At 40.8% G+C, this 19,248-nt stretch overlaps 1 protein-coding gene and 1 non-coding gene across 51 annotated transcripts in view; both read left to right on the top strand.

Moving 5' to 3' along the window:
- CAST (calpastatin) overlaps positions 1–19,248 on the top strand; it is a 111,454-nt gene that overhangs the window by 70,045 nt on the left and 22,161 nt on the right. For 35 of the 50 annotated variants that reach the window (XM_025436996.3, XM_025436995.3, XM_035714562.2 and 32 more), the window contains 12 exons: positions 589–687; positions 2,305–2,385; positions 2,969–3,007; positions 3,739–3,831; positions 3,965–4,057; positions 5,149–5,253; positions 9,218–9,301; positions 10,465–10,512; positions 11,641–11,736; positions 13,408–13,503; positions 17,254–17,355; positions 17,881–17,964. In XM_025436996.3, coding sequence (XP_025292781.1) covers positions 589–687; positions 2,305–2,385; positions 2,969–3,007; positions 3,739–3,831; positions 3,965–4,057; positions 5,149–5,253; positions 9,218–9,301; positions 10,465–10,512; positions 11,641–11,736; positions 13,408–13,503; positions 17,254–17,355; positions 17,881–17,964 — 1,020 coding nt within the window. The remainder of the gene's footprint in view (positions 1–588; positions 688–2,304; positions 2,386–2,968; positions 3,008–3,738; positions 3,832–3,964; positions 4,058–5,148; positions 5,254–9,217; positions 9,302–10,464; positions 10,513–11,640; positions 11,737–13,407; positions 13,504–17,253; positions 17,356–17,880; positions 17,965–19,248) is intronic. The other 15 variants (XM_025436997.3, XM_035714563.2, XM_025436993.3 and 12 more) reach the window with 3 other exon arrangements.
- Positions 1,647–1,751, top strand: LOC112654181 (U6 spliceosomal RNA). The gene has a single exon (XR_003132848.1). It is a non-coding gene; the product is annotated as a U6 spliceosomal RNA (small nuclear RNA).

The following is a 19,248-nucleotide window of genomic DNA, read 5'->3' as shown; positions in this document are numbered from 1 at the left end:
GGAGAGAGGGAGAGAGACAATCTCAGGCAGGCTTCCTCCCCAAGGTGGAACATTACTTGGGGTTGATCCCATAACCCTGAGATCATGACCTGAACTGAAATCAAGAGAGCCACCCAACCACTTGAGCCACCCAGGCACCCCTAAAGTTGTGATTCTTACCTCAACGTGGCTTTCTGTCCTTTCAACGTAGAATGTGTACTCTAGGACCTTATGTAATAAAGTCTATTAGAGACCAGATTTTTACAATTTTGATGTTTAAAGAACTTTTGATGTTTGGTGTTTTTCTGTACAGAATGTTTTTGTTTGGAGCGCCTGGGGTGGCTCAGTCAGTTAAACGTTTGCCTTTGACTCAGGTCATGATCTCAGAGTCCTGGGATAGAGTCCTACATCAGGCTCCCTGCTCAGCGGGGGGGTCTGCTGCTCCCTCTATGTCTGCCTGCCTCTCCCCCTGCTTGTGTGCATATGTGTGCTCTCTCTCTTAATTTCACTGAAATAAATAATTTTTTTAAAGAATTTTTTAATTAAAAATTTAGAAGTGAAATATGTATTACAAATAGCATTTAAATACCTGCCCTCTTTCTTTTCTAGTCAGACATGGATGCTGCTTTGGATGACTTAGTAGACACTCTAGGAAAACCTGAAGAAACTAAAGAAGATAATGTACCATATACTGGACCTGAAATTTCAGTATGTGCTTTTGATATCTGTAAAGATTCATACTAAATGGGTAGGAATGCAGATACGGTCATGGTCATGAGGCACCAAAGAATACCTAATGCTCTGTCACTTGGAGTAAAGCAGATGGTGGCATTATTAATAATAGCAACTACAAATTAGTGTTGGGAGTGGAAATGGCTTGTCCTATGGTAGCTATCTATTACATTGACTCAGTGACCATTTATCGATCATTGTGTTATGACTGGTGCTGGGATAAACCTTATTGGGTTACAAAGATTTTTCTGTCCTTGAGATTTAAGTCCACTGGACTTGAACTTATTTTGACTTCTAGAAATTTACCACCCTCAGTTCATCCCCCCTGCCCCGTCTAATTCCTAAAAAAGCAAAAAAAAAAAAAAAAAAAAAAAATTACATGTTCCTTGATATTAAAAAGATTAAAAGGATATGCTGTAGATTGGAGGAAATACTTGGCAACAGACATGACAAAGGATTTGTTTTTCTAGAATTTATGAAGAATTGTAAATAAAAAAGACAACCCAATAGAAAAATAGGAGAAAACTTGTTTGGCTCATAAATACGTAAAATTCTGTAGGAATTAGAGAAATGATACCAAACTATGAAGAGACCATTTCACACTCATCAGATTGGCAAAAGTATAAATGTCTGACAGCTCATGTAGAGCTTGTAGATATTGAAGATGTGCTTACTCTTCAGGTAGCAGTTCCACCTTGAGAGAGATTCTCTGGGAGGAAGCCTTGCCCGTGTGTACCAGGAGTTATAAGAATAAAACATTTGGAAAGGATTTTGATCAACAGCAGACAAGATGATATAATGGAACACTTTATAGGGGTTAAAACAAATTATTCATGTATCAACATGGATACATTACAAAAGCATAGTTTTGAATAAAAATACAAAATGATATCTAAAATATGCCATTTCTATAACATTTGGAAGTATGCAAAATAGTGCTCAGTAGCAGTGCATATGCTAAAATTGGAATGATACAGAGAAGATTAGCTTGACCACTCTGTGCGGAGCACATGCAAATTTGTAAAGCATTCTATATTTTTTCAATTAAAAAATATGCAAAGTAATACTACATATTGTTTGTGGGTACCTACATATGGAATAATTGTGTTAAAATGCACTCAGTTTTAAGTGGGTAGGTGTAATAAAGTTCTAGATGATGACTGGCTAATAAGGAAGATGAATGAGATTATAGAGGTTAGTTAACCAGGATATATTATCAGACCTTTTTGTCTTAGAAATTACATCTCAAAGCCTTGGGTATCAGGTTATAGAGATGTTTATTATTAACTTTTTTGTATGTTTTGGAAATAGTTAATGAAAAACATTTTAAAGTAAAATGTACTTTGATATAAGACTTAAATTTAATATAGTGGTTTGAATGTTTTCTAGTTATTATATATGGGTTAGGCTAACTAAAGTGTTGTATAAACTTAATTTCAGTGTTGTGTAAAGCATTGGCTTTTTAATGGCTTACATTTCATTTCAGTAACTCCATAAATTACTAATGGGAATAGTAGTTTGGTTGCTGAATACACATACAACGTTCTCAGCTAATTAATTATATAATATCCCTGTGTGTGGTTTTTATTCCAGGATCCGATGACTTCCACCTACATAGAGGAATTAGGTAAAAGAGAAGTCACACTTCCTCCAAAGTACAGGGAACTTTTGGCAGTAAGTTAAATTATCGTTTACTTTTTTACTGTTTACTTTTTTAGAACATGATCTTTATCCCTTCAGTATAGTCACGTTTTTTAGATTTAGAAAATATGATGGGGCAGGTGAACTTGTTACAGTGACTCTCAGTGTATCCATTTGCTAGGGCTGACATAACTCAGTACCATAGACTGGGGTGGCTTGAACAACAGGAAGACATTGTCCTACAGTCTTGGAGGCTGGAAGACTGGAATGGGTGTGGGCAGCGTGGGTGTGAGGGAAGGATCTGAGGCCTCCCTCCTTGGTATGTACATGGCCATCTTCCCTCTTTGTGCATCTCCTAGTCCATGTTTCCCCACTTCTATAAGAACAGGAGGCATATGGGACCACCACCTATCCTAATGTCCTCATTTAACCTTAATTATCTCTTTAAAGGCCCATTGTCCAAATGTAGTCACATGCTGGAGTACTAGGGGTAAAGGAATTCAACAATATGACTTTTGGGAAAACACAATTCATAACACTCACTGAGCCTTACATTTTGCCTGTTGTAAAAATTACTTTTGGTCGCTCAACATGACCAAATTAATATTTGTTTCAGAAAAAAGAAGGTATCACAGTGCCTCCTCCAGACTCTTCGGTGAGTTTACATAAATGTTCTTCTGAGATCCAGGTTAACCTGTTTTTAAATCTTTAGTTGTGGGAGGCACCTGAGTGGCTCAGTTCAGTGTCCAACTCTTGGTTTCGGCCCAAGTCATGTTCTCATGTGTCATGAGACTGAGCCCCAGGTCAGGCTCTGTGCTCAGCAGGGAGTCTGCTTGAGATTCACTTTCTTTCTCCCTCTGCTTCTGCCCCCCTCACACTCACTTCCCCTTGCTCTCTCTCTCAAATAAATAAGTCTTTAAAAAAAAATCTTTAGTTGGGGGATATGTCATCAATTCTCTATATTATGTCTATGGCTAATCTCTAAATCAGATTAAGTTTCCATCTGTTCAGAGGCCGGGGATGACGTGGGGGTTGTTTCAGTGCTCATGGATTCATACGTAGTTTTTTTTGTTTTGTTTTGTTTTTTTGTTTTTTTTGTTTTTTTTTAGAGGAAGAAGAATGGAGCCAAGAAAGTTTTGCAGTAAAATAAATGTTAATAGAATGAGAATATCCTAACACGTGATCCATTTAAAAGAGGGAAACAGGCAAATAGGATTAGTGAGCACCCATTCCCTTCCAAATGTAGGCTTTCATCTGAGTTAGTTGATAAGGTATTTTATTTGGTAGTAAAGGAATGTCAGATTATTCTTCCTTTGCTGAGTTTATATTGTGATCCTTAACTTGAATGACTCTCATATATGCCCCATCGTGTCCCTGTTTCTTTAGAAACCCATGGGGCCCAATGATGCCATAGATGCTTTGTCATCTGACTTCACCTGCAGTTCACCTACCGATGCTGGAAAGAAAACTAAGGAAGAGGTATTATTTTAAACATAATTGCAGTGCTTGTTAGAAACCGTATCAGACTTTAAAACAACTTCTTTTTAGTTCTGGTTATTGTAATTGCCCTTCTTTCATCTTTAAGTCTGATCTTTTGTGTTTTGCCTTTCAGAAATCTACAGGAGAAGAGATTTTAAAAGCCCAGCCAGCCAGGGTAACCAAAAGTGCTGCTTCACCCCAAGAGAAAAAAAGAAAGGTGGAGGAGGTATAAATAATTACTTCTTTGAAAATAACCACGGTCCTTCTCCTGACAGCAGTTACTTTCCTGAGCCTGATCCAGCTGATTCAGGATAATCACAATAGAGCGTTATTCCTGATGTGGAGCATCTTTTTTCCCTCGGGTCTGTGTAGATTAGTGAATCCAATCAGGGTTCTATTGATTATCTCCAGGCAAGCCTTCTGTGTTTCTACGAATGCTGTTCATGATTTCAGAACAGTTTTCTTCATTGTGAAACAAGAGTATCTCACCACTAAAATATACAGAAAGACAAGACACCAAAAAAAATTGTACCTTTGGAACATAACATCTTCACCGTGATTTTTTTTTAATGGAGTTTGACCTGTGAATCAATCACTAGTGGAATGTTGGCCTAGCTGTTTCAGGTCACTTCTCCTGACCACAGTCACATAATTGTCACAAATCTTGAAAGGTGATCCAGCGGCTCAAGGCTGGATGAGAAAACGTGCTCCATCTGCAGACAGTCCAGATAGTGCAAGGAGCATGTCTGTTGGATCTGCTCTGCCTCTCCCTTCCTGGAGGGGACAGTTTATTTTTATCTGGCAGGCTGGGGAGCGGTGAGAGCACCACACCCCAAGAGTGGGAGTTCCTACAGCTATTGGCCATTGTGCCTTCAGAAAAGAAGGCTGCAAGGGGCCACTCTGGGTTTCCCGGCTTCCTGGGCTTAGCTAGTTTGCTAAGGGACAGGGTTGTCAGAAATTATTTTTAGAGACACATTAAAAAAAACAGGAAAGTGAAAGTTTACTTCTTGGAGCTTTTATTTCTATGCAAGTATTTTATAATAATATTATAGCTTGATAAATAAGGGGTGAAGTGTGCCCCTGAGGGTAGAAACTGTGTAAGACACTGTGGAAGTATCTTAGCCCCAGTATTTTTCACTGGTAAGTTCTTTTTCCTTTCTCTCTTTTCTTAGGTTTCAAGTAGCACTGCCTTCTCAAAGTCCTCTAATCCACGACTCCTCTGACAAATTTGAAATTAGGATTTCACAGAGAAGTGGATGGATTGTGCAGGCTGAGGAGATGTTGTCTTTGTTAATGTACAGAGTTTTTCCTTTTTAGCAGGACGCAATGAGTGATCAAGCACTGGAGGCTCTTTCAGCTTCTTTGGGCAGCCGGAAGCCAGAACCCGAGCTGGACCTCAGTTCCATTAAGGAAGTCGACGAGGTACTGACCTTGGAGTTTATTGATAAAGCGCGTCAGTCTGCAGGTTATGAAACTAACTGCCTTATGCATGTTTAGAATTTTCACACAACTTTGCTTTATTGGAGATTAAAAACAAATTGCTCTTCATTCTATCTTACTTTCAGAGTCCGGTTAACTTAGATCTTCAGTCCTGGGCAGTTAGAGTTTGCCTTATAAACCATCTAGAATTTTAATATTTAAAGTGAATGCTAATCTCTTTTGCCAATGCTTCAGTGACCCCTGACGAGACAAGATAACGTGGAAGCAGTGGCCTGGTGAGAAATAGGTTTATCTGCTCTTGTGGACATGGAAATGTATATTTTCAGAAGGGTTCCAGGTGCCTGTCTTTATAAGGAAAGAGGGAGAATGCTGTCGATGGGATGGGAAGAGGCTTCTTTGTGGAACTATGGAGAAAAATGTTGAAAATCTTGTCCCAAATTAGAATAACATCAAGTAACAATTAACTCTATAAGTGGAGTTCCTGTGTGCTTAGAGTGTGATGATGGGGGGTATTTATCCCACCACACTCTGACATCTTAACAAATCTTCTGAGCCAAAGCAAGTTTCTGTTTGGTGGAGAGGAGTTTTTTTCATGAGATTACAGTTTTTGAAGACTTTTCCAACTGAGTTATCTGGGATAAAAGAGGATAGAAAAGAGGGAATGGCCCTGCCAGCAAGGTAGCATAGTTGGGGAACATGGAAATCCAGCCTGGGGACCCTCAGGGGTGCCAGCCTATCAGCACAGGGAGGGGAGCTGGCAGGTGTTGCTGTCATAATGCTGCTGCCCCCTCTGTCACTTCCTGTTCTGAATCACTGAGGAAGGTGAGTCTCAGTGAGACCCCGGCAACTCTCCCTGAGTCTGGGACCGCTCTGGTCCAAGATGGGCCAGTTTCTATCTTCGGCTTTCTTTGAGGGCTCACCGGGCACAGTGTGGCATGACAAGCTTTGTGGAGGCGAACACAAGGGAGCCGGGGAAGCAGTCCTTGTCCTCCAGGACCAAGTAATGTATTGAGAAGAAAAAAGAAACTTGCGTGAAGACACACTGTGAGATGCACATGTGTTAGAGCAGCCACATAGACGAGCTGTCTCAGGGAGAGGGTGATCCTGGAGGAACCCTGGGGGGGGGGGGTGCGGATCAGGCCAGGTTCAGTGGTGTCCCTCTACCACCAGAGAGCTACGGGGCAGTGAGCCAATGGCACTTACAGATACTTCATGTGATTTACTAAGACAATAATTTGGGGTGGAAAGCTATAAACAGCAATCCCAGGACAGCCTTCGAGTGATTAAAATCAGATAAGTAGAGAGGTGCCTGGGTGGCTCAGTGGGTGAGTTTCTCAGATCGTGATCCCAGGGTCCTGGAATTGAGACCCGCACTGGGATCCCTGCAGAGAACCTGCTTCTCCCTCTACCTCTGTCTCTGCCTTTCTCTGTGTCTCTCATGAGTAAATAAATAAAATCTTTAAAAAAAAAATAGATAAATAGAAGTTAAAAATGTCGCATAAAAATAACTTCTTAAGCAGTTGGGATAACTAATTTTGGGATGTGTATACGTGTATTCCACTCCCTATGGAAAAAAAAAAAAACAACCACAAGCAGAAAACTCCTAAAATTTTAACTGAAAGAACTGTTCTTTCTACTCTTTATATTAGTTTCTACTTTATCGTCTGCAGTTTTCCACTAGTTTTCCTTTTTAATTATGTACGAAGTATAAATATTTCCTTAGATCTTCCAGTCCTCTGGATTCTTAAGCTGAACTTTTAGTGCCTGATGGTGAATGTAATACTTTCTGGATAGTCTGATGTTTTGATAAGTGTCATAAAGTTTAATATCCTATAGGAGTCCAGAGCCTCTCCAGTACATTCCATACTAGAGAGGTCTCTGTGGAAAAACTGCATAATGCTTCAGAGAAGACATCCATGCCTACTTATCATTTTTATAATAGATCATAACATAAAATAAATATTCTATAATGATACCTTACTAATCTTCCCCATTTCTGTGTGTAGTTACCTAGTCGGATGCTATTTAAATTCAGTAGACATGCCTAGAGTGCAGGCATGTAAAGAACATAAAGATCAAACAGGAATAGAACAGATCTCACTGTGCACATGATCCTCATTGTCCACAAGCCTGGAGAAGACAGTCTGATACAGGAGACCCTTGACTTTCACAAAGCCTGTTTTCCAGATGGAAACCTCACAAATATCTGGAGTTTGGAGAATACCACTACATAATAGGACTTTCTCCGTATGCTGCAGTAGAATGTAATTAGAAATATTTTTTAAAAAACAACAACAAAACCTATCATCCCTTAATGAGAATGGTTAATTTATAGAACAATAAAACTGTCATTCTAAACCATAGGAGAGTGTTTGGCTCACTAAAAGTGCTTAAGATGTTTTAAATTAATCATCTAATCATTCAGTGTAGAATTATAATTCTTAAGTATGGGTGGAGGGATGGGTTGAGCAGGAATTTCCCAAATGATGCTCCACTTGATACCCAGGAGCCCCTTGTTTTGTGATTTAAATCCATGCCTTGATAGAGGAACCAATTATTACATATCATGGAACTTCCCATCAGTCACCAGTCGTTTAAAATGCAAATGTCATATCCTAGAAGCCAGTGATCTACTATAGAAGTACACTTTCATCTCTAATGCAGTCGGTTTTTCATGGTTCTGTAATCCCGTAAAGTCCTAGTGTTGTTGGAGGAAGTCCTTTTTTATTGCGGGATTATTTATGATAGCCAAATTCTAGAAGCAGCCCGTCTCCATCAGTAGAGGAATGGATAAAGAAGATGAGGTATGTGCATACAGTGGATTAAATGGATTAATCAGCCATTAAAAAGAATGAAATCTTGCCATTTGCAACATCATGGATAGAACTAGAGTGTATAAACTTTAGGGAAATAAGTTACTCAGAGAAAGACAAATACCATATGATTTCAGTCATGTGGAATGTAAGAAAACCAAGCACGCAAGCAAACAAAAAGAGTAACAAACGAAGAAACAGACTCTTTTAACTGTAGAGAACAAACTGATGGTCACCAGGGGAGAATGGGTGAAATAGGTGCTGGGGATTAAGAGTACATATAACATGATAAGCACCGGGTAATGTATAGAACTGTTGAATTGCTATATAGTACACCTGAAGCTAATGTAAACCTATATGTTAATTAGACTGGAATTTTTTTTTAATATTTATTCATGAGAGACACAGAGAGACAGGCAGAGACATAGGCAGAGGGAGAAGCAGCCTCCCCACAGGGAAGCCCAAGGGGGGACTTGATCCCAGGACCCCAGGATCACGCCCTGAGCTACATACAGACACTCAACCACTGAGCCACCCAGGTGGCCCAATTACACTGGAATTAAAAGAAGAACACTTAAAAAGAAGGGAGTCCTTTCAAAAGAGGCAAAGTGTATTATCCATGGATCAGTCAAGATGTGCCATGAGATGCTCCTCTCGTTTCTGAACTGTGTTTTAACATTCATGGGAACTAATTGTTTCCTCCCCTTCGATGACTCCTGTGTTGAGTAAGACAGACGGAGGCTATTAAAATAATTACTAACTCTGCCCTGTGCTTACCTGCCTCAAAGGATATTTTATTTGCTTTTCCTTAGTGATCCTTACACGTGTCAGTAGCCCCATTTTGCCGCTGAAGGAAGACTCAGTGGCTCCCCACAGTCACAGAGCAGCTGAGCGCAGGGCAGGGACACCTCTCCAGGGTTCCTGGCCATCTTGTGACTCGGCCACCGCGGCCTTCCTCACAGCCAGCGCTCACCACGCTCTTGTGCTCTGTAGTTTACAAGGCGCACAGATGCACTTGAATCTGATAGGATCTTCCCCACACCACTCATGAAGTCCAGAAAGCGAGATCCTCTTATTTCACGTGCATTACCAACGTTTCTGTGTTTTATTCCCTCCCCCTCCATTTTCATCAGGCAAAAGCCAAAGAAGAGAAACTAAAGAAGTGTGGTGAAGATGAGGAAACTGTCCCATCAGAGTACAGATTAAAACCAGCTACGGTACGTTGTTAGCCGCAGTGCCCAACAGCATAATCCTCCTCTTGCCTCCACATCATGTTTTGTTGGGTCTGACCCAGTTCATATCCATGTAAAACCCCACTCTCTAAAGTTAGTTAAGGGATAGTTTCCTAAGTGGTAACCGTGTGCTCATTCAAATTCACACAAATGCAAGTGTTACAGCTGTCAGTGATGCACGACGTAGGTCCTTAACCTTAAAGCCCAAGGATCAATTCGGGAATATTGTTTTCTAGAACTGCCGTATAGATAAGAGCAGCATAGACCTTTTAAGGGGTAGATGTGAATGTACAACTATTTACCTCCTCAGTTAAGGTGGTTTTATTGTTGTTGGCTTTGGTTTAAAATGAGGATGGTGGACCGACTCCTATAGTTGTACTTGTAATTTATCTTTGAAAAAATATACACCAATGCTTGATGGAAGGTTTCTCAGTTTTAGAAAGAGTCTGGATTACATGTCTCCAGAATACAAAAACAGAATTGTAGGAATGAGATTTATCTCTTCACCCTGGGTTGGAGAAAGGAGACTTTTTTTTAATAGCTCAAATCTTTATTCTAATACTTGATAAGAAAAAGAAAAAAAAAAAGCCTGAGGATGTATTCACTCAAATATAAGAAATTCACTCAAATATATGTATACAATGGACTCAGCCATTAGAAACGACAAATACCCACCATTTGCTTTGACGTGGATGGACCTGGAGGGTATTATGCTGAGTGAAGTAAGTCAATCGGAGAAGGATAAACATTATATGGTCTCATTCATTTGGGGAATATATAAAAATTAGTGAAAGGGAATAAAGGGAAAGGAGAGAAAATGAGTGAAAATATCAGTGATGGTGACAAAACATGAGAGACTCCTAACTCTGGGAAACGAATAAGGGGTAGTGGAAGGGGAGGTGGGTGGTGGGTGGGGGTGACTGGGTGATGGGCACTGAGGGGGGCACTTGGTGTTATGCTATATGTTGGCAAATTGAACTCCAATAAAAAAATTTTTTAAAAAAATTCACTCAACAAATCACTCAAATATAAGGAAGAAAAAACCAATCTGTCTTCTCATATCCTGGAATTCCCTAAAACAAACTTAATGGGACAAGAAAACGAAATGTTCTATTTCATTTTCAGTGAATTTTCTATCTTATTTTCAGGATAAAGATGGAAAACCTCTATTGCCAGAGCCTGAAGAAAAATCCAAGGTTAGAAAATGATTCTTCTGATAATTAACAAAAGCACTGTAAAGTATAAGTTGAGATAATTTAGACAGGATTTCACCGTGGAGACTTTAATGCCAACCTAGTATTGGAGAGAGGGAAACTTGTGATGGCGACACTCCTATCACTGACTTTTTCACATATTTTCATGATGATTCTCCTCATGAATTATTACGAGAATGTTACCAGTTTTCTAGGTGACATTCATTGGACTTTAGGAGCTGATGTCAAGAGAGCCTCAAATTAGATTGTTTGCACTTCAGAGTTTGATTGTAATTGTGACGTCATGATACTCTAATGATTCTATAACTGCTTTAAGTTGGTATCAAGCGGCATATTTAGCTGTTAGGATACAATAAGCAGCAACATTTATTAATCACTTACTCTGTGCCTGACACCATATTGATTGCCTTTCATACGTTACCTCTTTGGGTGCTTGTTGGACGAAGAAGGTGCTATTATCATTCTCATTTTACATGTGAGGAAACTGAGAGGCAGAGAGGTTATGCAAGTCACCCAAGGTCACACACCTAGAAAATAGCAAGGGCAGTGCCCCAAAACTCAGGCTGTCCTAGACAGAGGCACGGCATCCCAATCACCTACAGCTATAGATGACTGGTATTAATCAAAATTTCCACAAGCTCTAAATGAATTTCATCTGAAGCACTTAGGGATAGGAGAACTTTCCTGCCCAGATCCCACACAGTCATGGGAAAGGAGTATATGATCTCTGTCTCCTGAGCTATTCAGAAGGAAGTCATTAGGAAATAGTTAAAAAAAAAAAAAAAAAAAATCCCATAAGAAAAAAGCTTTTATATGGATCTTCATTGAAAAGAACTGGCAGTTTTATTTGAACACAATTCTTCAGAAATCGAAGTAAACTCTTGACTAAGCGAATCATTTCTGTGGTATTCAGGTGTCTGGTATTCCTTGGTTGTTGCATGACGTTTATCTTACATAGATAAATTTTAAAACATCCCCAATACGAATTTTGGTTTTAGATCCTAAAATATGGCCTAATATGTGTTAACAAAAAAAAAATACTTCTGTATGAAAAACTTGTTTATAACAAACATATAGTCCCTTAATAATGTAGTGTTTCTTCTATTACAGCCCCTGAGTGAATCAGAACTCATTGATGAGCTTTCAGAAGATTTTAACCAGCCTAAAAGTAAAGGAGAACAGTCTAAGCCAACTGAAAAAACAGAAGTATGTTTCTCAAAAGTAAAGGTCTCTAGTTCTGTGTTTTTTTAAAATATTGTTCCATACTCTTAAGAATGCGAGGCCCAAACTGTTTTAGCATGAAGAAGTTGATAGAGACCCATTATGCCATTTTTTTTTTTTTACACGCAGTTGTCATCTTGACTTTTTCTAGATGTGCTTGCTTTTCCCAAAGAGACCTTGATAGTCTTACACAATTGAAGTCCTATAATTATGCCTTCAGGGGAGCAAGCACAACCGTGCTTTCCTTTCTGTTCATCCTTCTGTAACGGACCTAGTCACAGTTGTCATCACCACTCACCTCAGGACGGTTGGGGCCCCTGTTGGCAGTCTCCTTTCGGTCCCTCCCATATCTCTCTGCCGGAATTACTGTTTCTTAGGCGTCTTGGTAGTCACATCATTCCCCTGCTCCCACTCTCACAACCTCCCCATTCCCCACCCAATAAAAGTCCCTGCTCCTGTGTTCTGGTCCCAGCTGCCTTCCTTACCCCAAGGTGTGTCCTCCAAATACTAAACTGTGACAGTAAGTGCTTGTGTGTGTGTGTGTGTGTGTGCGCGCGCGCGCGCGTCCTTGGCTTTTCTCATGTGGTCCTTCTTTATGGAATAATGTTCCATCCTAATTCCCAACCATCTAAAATGTTAGTCATGCCTTTAAAGCTCTGCTGAAATATGGTCTTTGTCTCTTGCTTTTCCCTCCCCGAACCTTCCCACTTTTCCACACCTTCCCAAGCATAATACATCACACGCAGGGGTCTATTCTTTATATATCCCTGTTAAGATATTTATGACAAGCAAGGTGTTAGCTGTCTTGGTCTTCACCTCTGACATGTATACATAGTTTTAACTAAATAGCAAGTTCCTTGAAAGAAGAGATAGTCCCCTATTAATGATCATCTACTGAGCACCTTACATTAGGATCAACTTCTGTGTCTGGATTAAAAACTGTTTGAAATTTTACTCTTGTGATAAAATAAGATAGCCCAGTTCTCAAATTTTAGTACCAGGATCACCCGAGGGTTTGTTAAAACATGGATTGCTGGGCCCCACTTCCAGAATCTCCATAGTAGTAGTTGAATTTGCATTTGTAGCAAGGTCCTGATGCTGCTGGTCCGGGGACCATACTTTGCGAACCCCTGGGATGGTATTACTTCCTTGCGTTTGTACCTTCCTATTTACAATTGATAGGGTGCTCTTAAGTATATAAAAGAGATGGATTTATATATAAAGCATTACATTACATAGTTGGCATATTATTGTATATTCTATGAAAATAATATAAATGATAATAGTTGCTAATTTTATTGAGCTTACAGTGTTCCCAGATAGTATGCAAAGCACTGGACATGTTTTATCTCATTTAAAGCCTCATGTTGACCCTTGAGATGTAGGTACTATCATTGTTCTCATTTTACAGATGTGGAAACTGAGTCTCAGAGAGGTTAAGTAACCTACCTAAGGTAAGAGGTAAAACCAAGTTGAAATAATGGTAGAAGAGTTACAACATGCCTTGATTTATTCACTATTCAGCAATCCTTCGGCATTTAAGAAAGTCATGCTCATAGCAGCATATAATGTAGGACAGCGTATTGTTCGTGCGTTGTTGTGCAGTCTTACTAACCAGTTTTTTCTAAAAACTCTTCGTTGTACTCCTCCCCTCAGGAATCTCAGGCTGCCCCCCTAACTCCTGTGAGCGAGGCTGTGCCTCGGACCTCCATGTGTAGCATACAGTCGGCACCGCCCAAGCCACCTACCTTGGTGAGTGATCCTCAGGGCGTGGAGCGATGTCTTGAGAGGGTAATGTTCTTCCTCCCATGCACTTGTTACTGTGTGTTACCACGTATTATTTTATTCTAACAAAATAAGGAAATGTTTTAGGGCTGTAGCATCCACTGTTCTTTTGGCTTCGGGGTATGCTACAAATTCAGGCTAGACTTAACTTTTTAATTAAACTGCTGCAAGCTGTGTTTTTCATTCAGCGTCTGAAAGTCTTTCTTCCTCCTCAGCTATTGTGGGTACTCATGCTCTTTTACTTTCCCACATCTTTCAAGCCTACTTGGAGTTTCACGGATAGCCTGCTGTGATCTTTTGTTGACTCTCCTAGTGGAATCATCTGCACCAATATCGTCATGACTTTTCCTCACTCCTACCTGAAGGGAGGTTGAATCCATTCCTTTCCATTTTCTTCTTGGCCGTTGTATCAAGTGTGGCAGACGCTCATCCACTGATCGTGGATTCATTTCATTTCTGACCGTTGTATCAAGTGTGGCAATTCAGTAGTTGAGTAACAGCTGGTGGAGCTGTGCTGTGTTACTACAGACTCAGTGCATCTGTACTCTGAATAGTTAACTTGTAGAAGCTTTACAGTATCTTTGTATTAAACTTTCACAAGGACATTATGAATCCTGCGTGATAGATCACCTCTGTGTTACAGATGAGGGAAACGAAGCTTTGAGTTGGCCTTGAACAATCCACTTAACTTTTCAGAGCCTCGGTGATATAAATAAGGCTCCTGCTCTGAGCTACCTCAGCATCGAGTGTGGCTATAGCCAAATCTGAAGCTTTTTACAGTACATTTTGGTCTTTCTCATATGGGAAAAGGGCAGGAGGAACAGGGTGAAGGGATCCACCCCTAGGAGGAATTAGGAAATATAGAAGGGAGGGCATGATCATACTGAGAAGGGGGAGTAGCACTGTTTTCCTGGGGAGACCAGTGAGCTAAGGACAGGCCAGCAAAAAGGGATAAAGCACGTGTTGTACTTGGGTTTAGTGCATTTAGTTTGAGTAAAGGGGGTCAAGAAATTGTGGGATGTTTCCTGGGTGCCCTGAAGTGGCTGCTTCCTGCCAAGGACGTTCCTGTTGCTAACGGAAAATCCCCTCAAAGTCCAGGGTCTCTCTTGGGATGCCTGGTGGCTCAGTGGATAAGCATCTGCCTTTGGCTCAGGTCATGATCCCAGGGTCCTGGGATTGAGTCCCACATCAGGCTTTCTGTGGGGAGCCTGCTTCTCCCTCTGCCTGTGTCTCTGCCTCTCTCATTCTCATGAATAAATAAATAAAATCTTAAAAAAAAAAAAAAAAAAAAGTCCAGGGTGTCCCTCCTGCCTTACACAGGACTCAACCTCTTTTTTTGAGGTGTCTGGGCATGCTCCAGAACTTGGACATGGTGGGAATGAAGCCACAGGCCATGGTGGTAAAGACTAGGAGAGGAGGAGAGAATGTGGGATGACACAGTGAAGGAAATAAGAACAGAGGTGGTGGTGAGTGGAATAAAAAAGACAATAGCCAACATTCCAGAGCAGAACTCTGTGACCTAAACATGTGCCCTCTGCCTCCCGTGCCTTTAAGGGTTCCTCTTCCTTTCCCACTTTACCTTGACTGTAGGGCCGCCAAGCATCGATGTTCAGTGCACACAAAAGGGCTCTGTTTTTCCATTCTCTGATGATCTTTTCTGGGCATCTGCTCCATCAGCTCTAGGGACCACGGTTGCTGAGATTACCATCACCAAAGTTAGTTGGCATTCCTGGAATTGTGACACCCATGGGCGCCAGAAAGAATAGCTGCGGAGTATGACAAAGGTCAGAGGACCCAAGATGGACTCGAGGATTAGTGAGCAAAAAGAATCAAAGAGCAGAGGAAGGAGATGAATGTGTGTCCTGTATGGTTCTTGTTCACGTAAAAAGAAAGTTTATTGAGGAAATGCAGAAACCTGAGTTCTAGTTGTGAATTTGACAACATGAAATATTACAGATACTGAAGTTTCACTTCTTAGTCCTGTTTCCAGAGTCCTTCATTCTTTTGTTTCTTATTTTTTTTTAAAGATAGTATTTATTTATTTATTCGAGAGTGAGAATGACTGGTGGAGAGATGGAGGGAGGGAGGGAGGGAGAGAGAGAGAGAGAAGCAGACTCCTTGCTGAATGGGAAGCCCCATGCAGAGGATATGGGGTTCCATCCTAGGATCCCAGGACCATGACCTGAGCTGAAGGCAGACTCCTAACTGCCTGAGCCACCCAGACGCCCCCAGATTGCTTCATTCTTAAGAGTGCTGTGTCTCCTAACTTTGCTGCTTCTGTTTGGTTTATTTCTTGAGGCCATGGGAGCAGGCTTAACAGGAAGTTGTAGTTTTTAAAGGATCCTATAGCAGAGAGTAGGAGAAAGCTGAGCTCAACGTGTGAGCTTGTCTTAGATCAAGCTAACAATTCCAATTGCTTGGTTAAGACTTTGGTCACTGCACCTCTTGCATTTTAGACCGAATTGCAAACAAGTTAGATAAATCAGGGATTTTTGTTGCTCCTGGGAATAAAGTCTATGCAGGTCCAACCACTAGAGGGTGATAAATCCCCTTCCACTCAGGTTCCATACCCTCGTTGGGGATCTCTTTTGCAATGCAACTAAGCAGAAGAACTTTTCTTATTTACGTTCATGGTTAAGGCATATCCACAGAAAGACACTTTTACTCCAATAATCAGACATGCACTCCGCGTGAGGTCATAGAATTTTATAGGAATAAACTTCGGAGACTTTGAAATTCAGAAGCAGCTTTCATACTTTGACCAAAAGCTGCAATAAGAAATTCATTGCTACTTCAACCCAATATCTATGAATAGAAAAAAAAAAAAAAACAGTTTAATGAATAGTACTTATCCTTGTTTTATATGATGCATTCTGTTTTCTATCCTTTCATTAAAAAAAAAAAAAAAGCCCCACCCGTAAACTGTTGAATTGATTTTCATGCACCATTAATGTATGGATCATGACCTGTGATTTGGGAAAAGTCAGATCGACTCCTAACTTTTAGCCCAAACATAGTTTTCCCTTTATTTTTCCTTTGTATCACGTATGTTGTCTTCCCCCAGTTTCCTTTTGAATACGAGCATGGTGGGAGCTCACTGCATCACAAAGGAGCACATTTCCTTTTGAACGGTGGGACCCCAAGTGGACCATCCCCATTGTGCCACTCAGGTTGGTCGGACACAGGCAGTCACCTGAGTCAGCATGAAGCCACCTAGACCAGTAGAAGCCACGGGAGGAACACAAGCTTCTGTGTCTCAGCAGAGGCTGTGCTGAGGCCACCACCTCCGGGAAGGGCCAGGCTTATTTCATAGAGCATTGGGAAGAATGTCCTCTCATAGGCCTTTCTGAAAATCTTTCCTGCTCCATCTCTAGAAGGATCACCATAAAAATCACTTCTTTGCTGGCTTTCTGCTTCCATTCCATGATCTTATTTCCAAACCAAGTCACTGGGTTAGATTATTGGAGTTTCTCAGTCTCAATACATGCTGTACCCACTAACTGCTTACCATAAGAAACATAAGGTCTAATTTTTAACATTTCAGGTTCCTTTGACATGGATTCTAATTCAATTGGTAATCAAATGATTAAAAGATGACATGTACTTCTTATCTAGACCTGAGATAAGGTTGTGCCCTTCTGAATTGCCTGATGTAGTCTCTCTTTTAAAAGGAGTGATTAACCACCTACTTAGTGTATCTACGAATGTGCCTTTTAGGAAGGCATGGTGCCAGATGATGCTGTAGAAGCCTTGGCTGGTAGCCTGGGGAAGAAGGAAGCAGATCCAGGAGATGGAAAGCCTGTGGAAGATAAAGTCAAGGTAATAGCGGCTCAGTCACTTCTAGAAAGTAGCTAACACTGATGATCTACAGTCCCCAACTAAGTTAGTCACCTTTTTTTTTTTTTTCCTACAACACATAACCGACTGGCTGTATCTATTAGGGAACATCCCATCCCCATTTGATAATCTAAACTGGGGTAAGCATCGACGTTGTGCTATAGTAGTGGATGGTTAGTGTGCCACTCAGGTTAGTCAAACACCTGGGCCATGTGCATGCCCTGACTCTCACGTGGGCCGTGTGCATTCCCACTGCCCAGGAGTCTTGGGAGAAGCGGCAGGTGCCCACCCTCCTCCGCATCTTGCCTTTTAGCCCAACAGGCGTAATGGTGGAATCTGAGCCCACGGAAGCAGGGGAGGCTGAGAAAGCTGAGGTTGCTGTGGGAACTCTGTACATTTGGCCATCGTATGCTCTGGCCTAACAGGGGAGTTATCTCAGATGTAGGCACTTAGGCATCCACTTCATGGAGATATATTAATAATGAAAATGGTATAATTTTAATGCAGGAGAAAGCCAAGGAAGAGGATCGTGAAAAACTTGGTGAAAAAGAAGAAACAATTCCTCCTGATTATAGATTAGAAGAGGTCAAGGTAAACATAAAAACCTAAAAAAGGGACACGGAAATAGGCCTGAAATGGAAAGATCTTGTTTTTAGTGTTTCAGATGCCAAATAGTTGGTTAATACTCCGTTGGCATACCGGGTATGACGCTGGAAAATATTCCTCAGTGACCTTTCACTCCTCCCTTAAGTGAAAAACACCTAATGCCTAAGCTACCTAATTTTTTTCTCATTTAATGACATGGTGTGTTACCATGCCAGAAAGAAAGACTAACTTAGACAACCTTTATGTAACTAGGAAAACCAAAATGAGGAATAATTATTTTCTATGGAGAAAAATTTGCAGCTCTTGGATATATATTGAAAAAGGAAGGAAGCCTGTTTAACATTAAGTAGAATAATGTCTTTATTTTGAAAGTACAGATGGTACAGAAACAAGTGACACAGGGGGGAGACTCCATTATGTATCTGTAGTTGAAGTGTGATCACTTGAATGGGGACACACGCCATGGACCGTAGAACAAATATCAGTCCTCTTCATAAGATGCTACTACTTATGAGAATATTCAACTAAGTGTATATGTATATTTTTTTTAATTTTTATTTATTTATGATAGTCACACAGAGAGAGAGAGAGAGAGAGAGAGAGGCAGAGACATAGGCAGAGGGAGAAGCAGGCTCCATGCACCGGGAGCCTGACGTGGGATTCGATCCCGGGTCTCCAGGATCACGCCCTGGGCCAAAGGCAGGCACTAAACCGCTGCGCCACCCAGGGATCCCCTGTATATGTATTTATGTGCATTTATATACGACTACATACATAGGTAGCCTTGCACCTATTTTTGTATATATGGATAAATTGGACTTACCATTCTTTTATGAACTTTACTAAAAAGCTTCAAATGTTTTAATTGTCCTGTTTCTCAGAAGCGGCCCTAAGAGGCATGTGAGGTTTGGCATCATCTGAGCCATAAGGCTGAGCTCCTTAGGGCAAGAATTTTGTGTATCCTGGCTTCTGTGGTATCCACAGTGCTCAGAGTGTCACACAGCATTGATGCATAGGAGTTGGATGTATTGCCTATAAAATTAACTGTTTTTTTAAAGGTTTTATTAATTCATGAGAGACACAGGGAAAGGCAGAGACATAGGCATAAAATTAACCAGTTTTCAGGCAACTTTGGTGAAGACCATCCCCCAAGCACATGAGGGGTGCATCCCTGTGCTCCCATCATGTCCTGTAAGTGCCCTGTCACAGCACCTTGTGTCACACTGTTTCAGCCACTCACATATTTTTCTGCTGCACTAGTTTGTGGGT

The sequence above is a fragment of the Canis lupus genome, chromosome 3 (genome assembly GCF_003254725.2).
Source record: "Canis lupus dingo isolate Sandy chromosome 3, ASM325472v2, whole genome shotgun sequence".
In the NCBI taxonomy this organism is placed as follows: Eukaryota; Metazoa; Chordata; class Mammalia; order Carnivora; family Canidae; genus Canis; species Canis lupus.
This window is presented reverse-complemented; position numbering and strand designations above follow the sequence as displayed.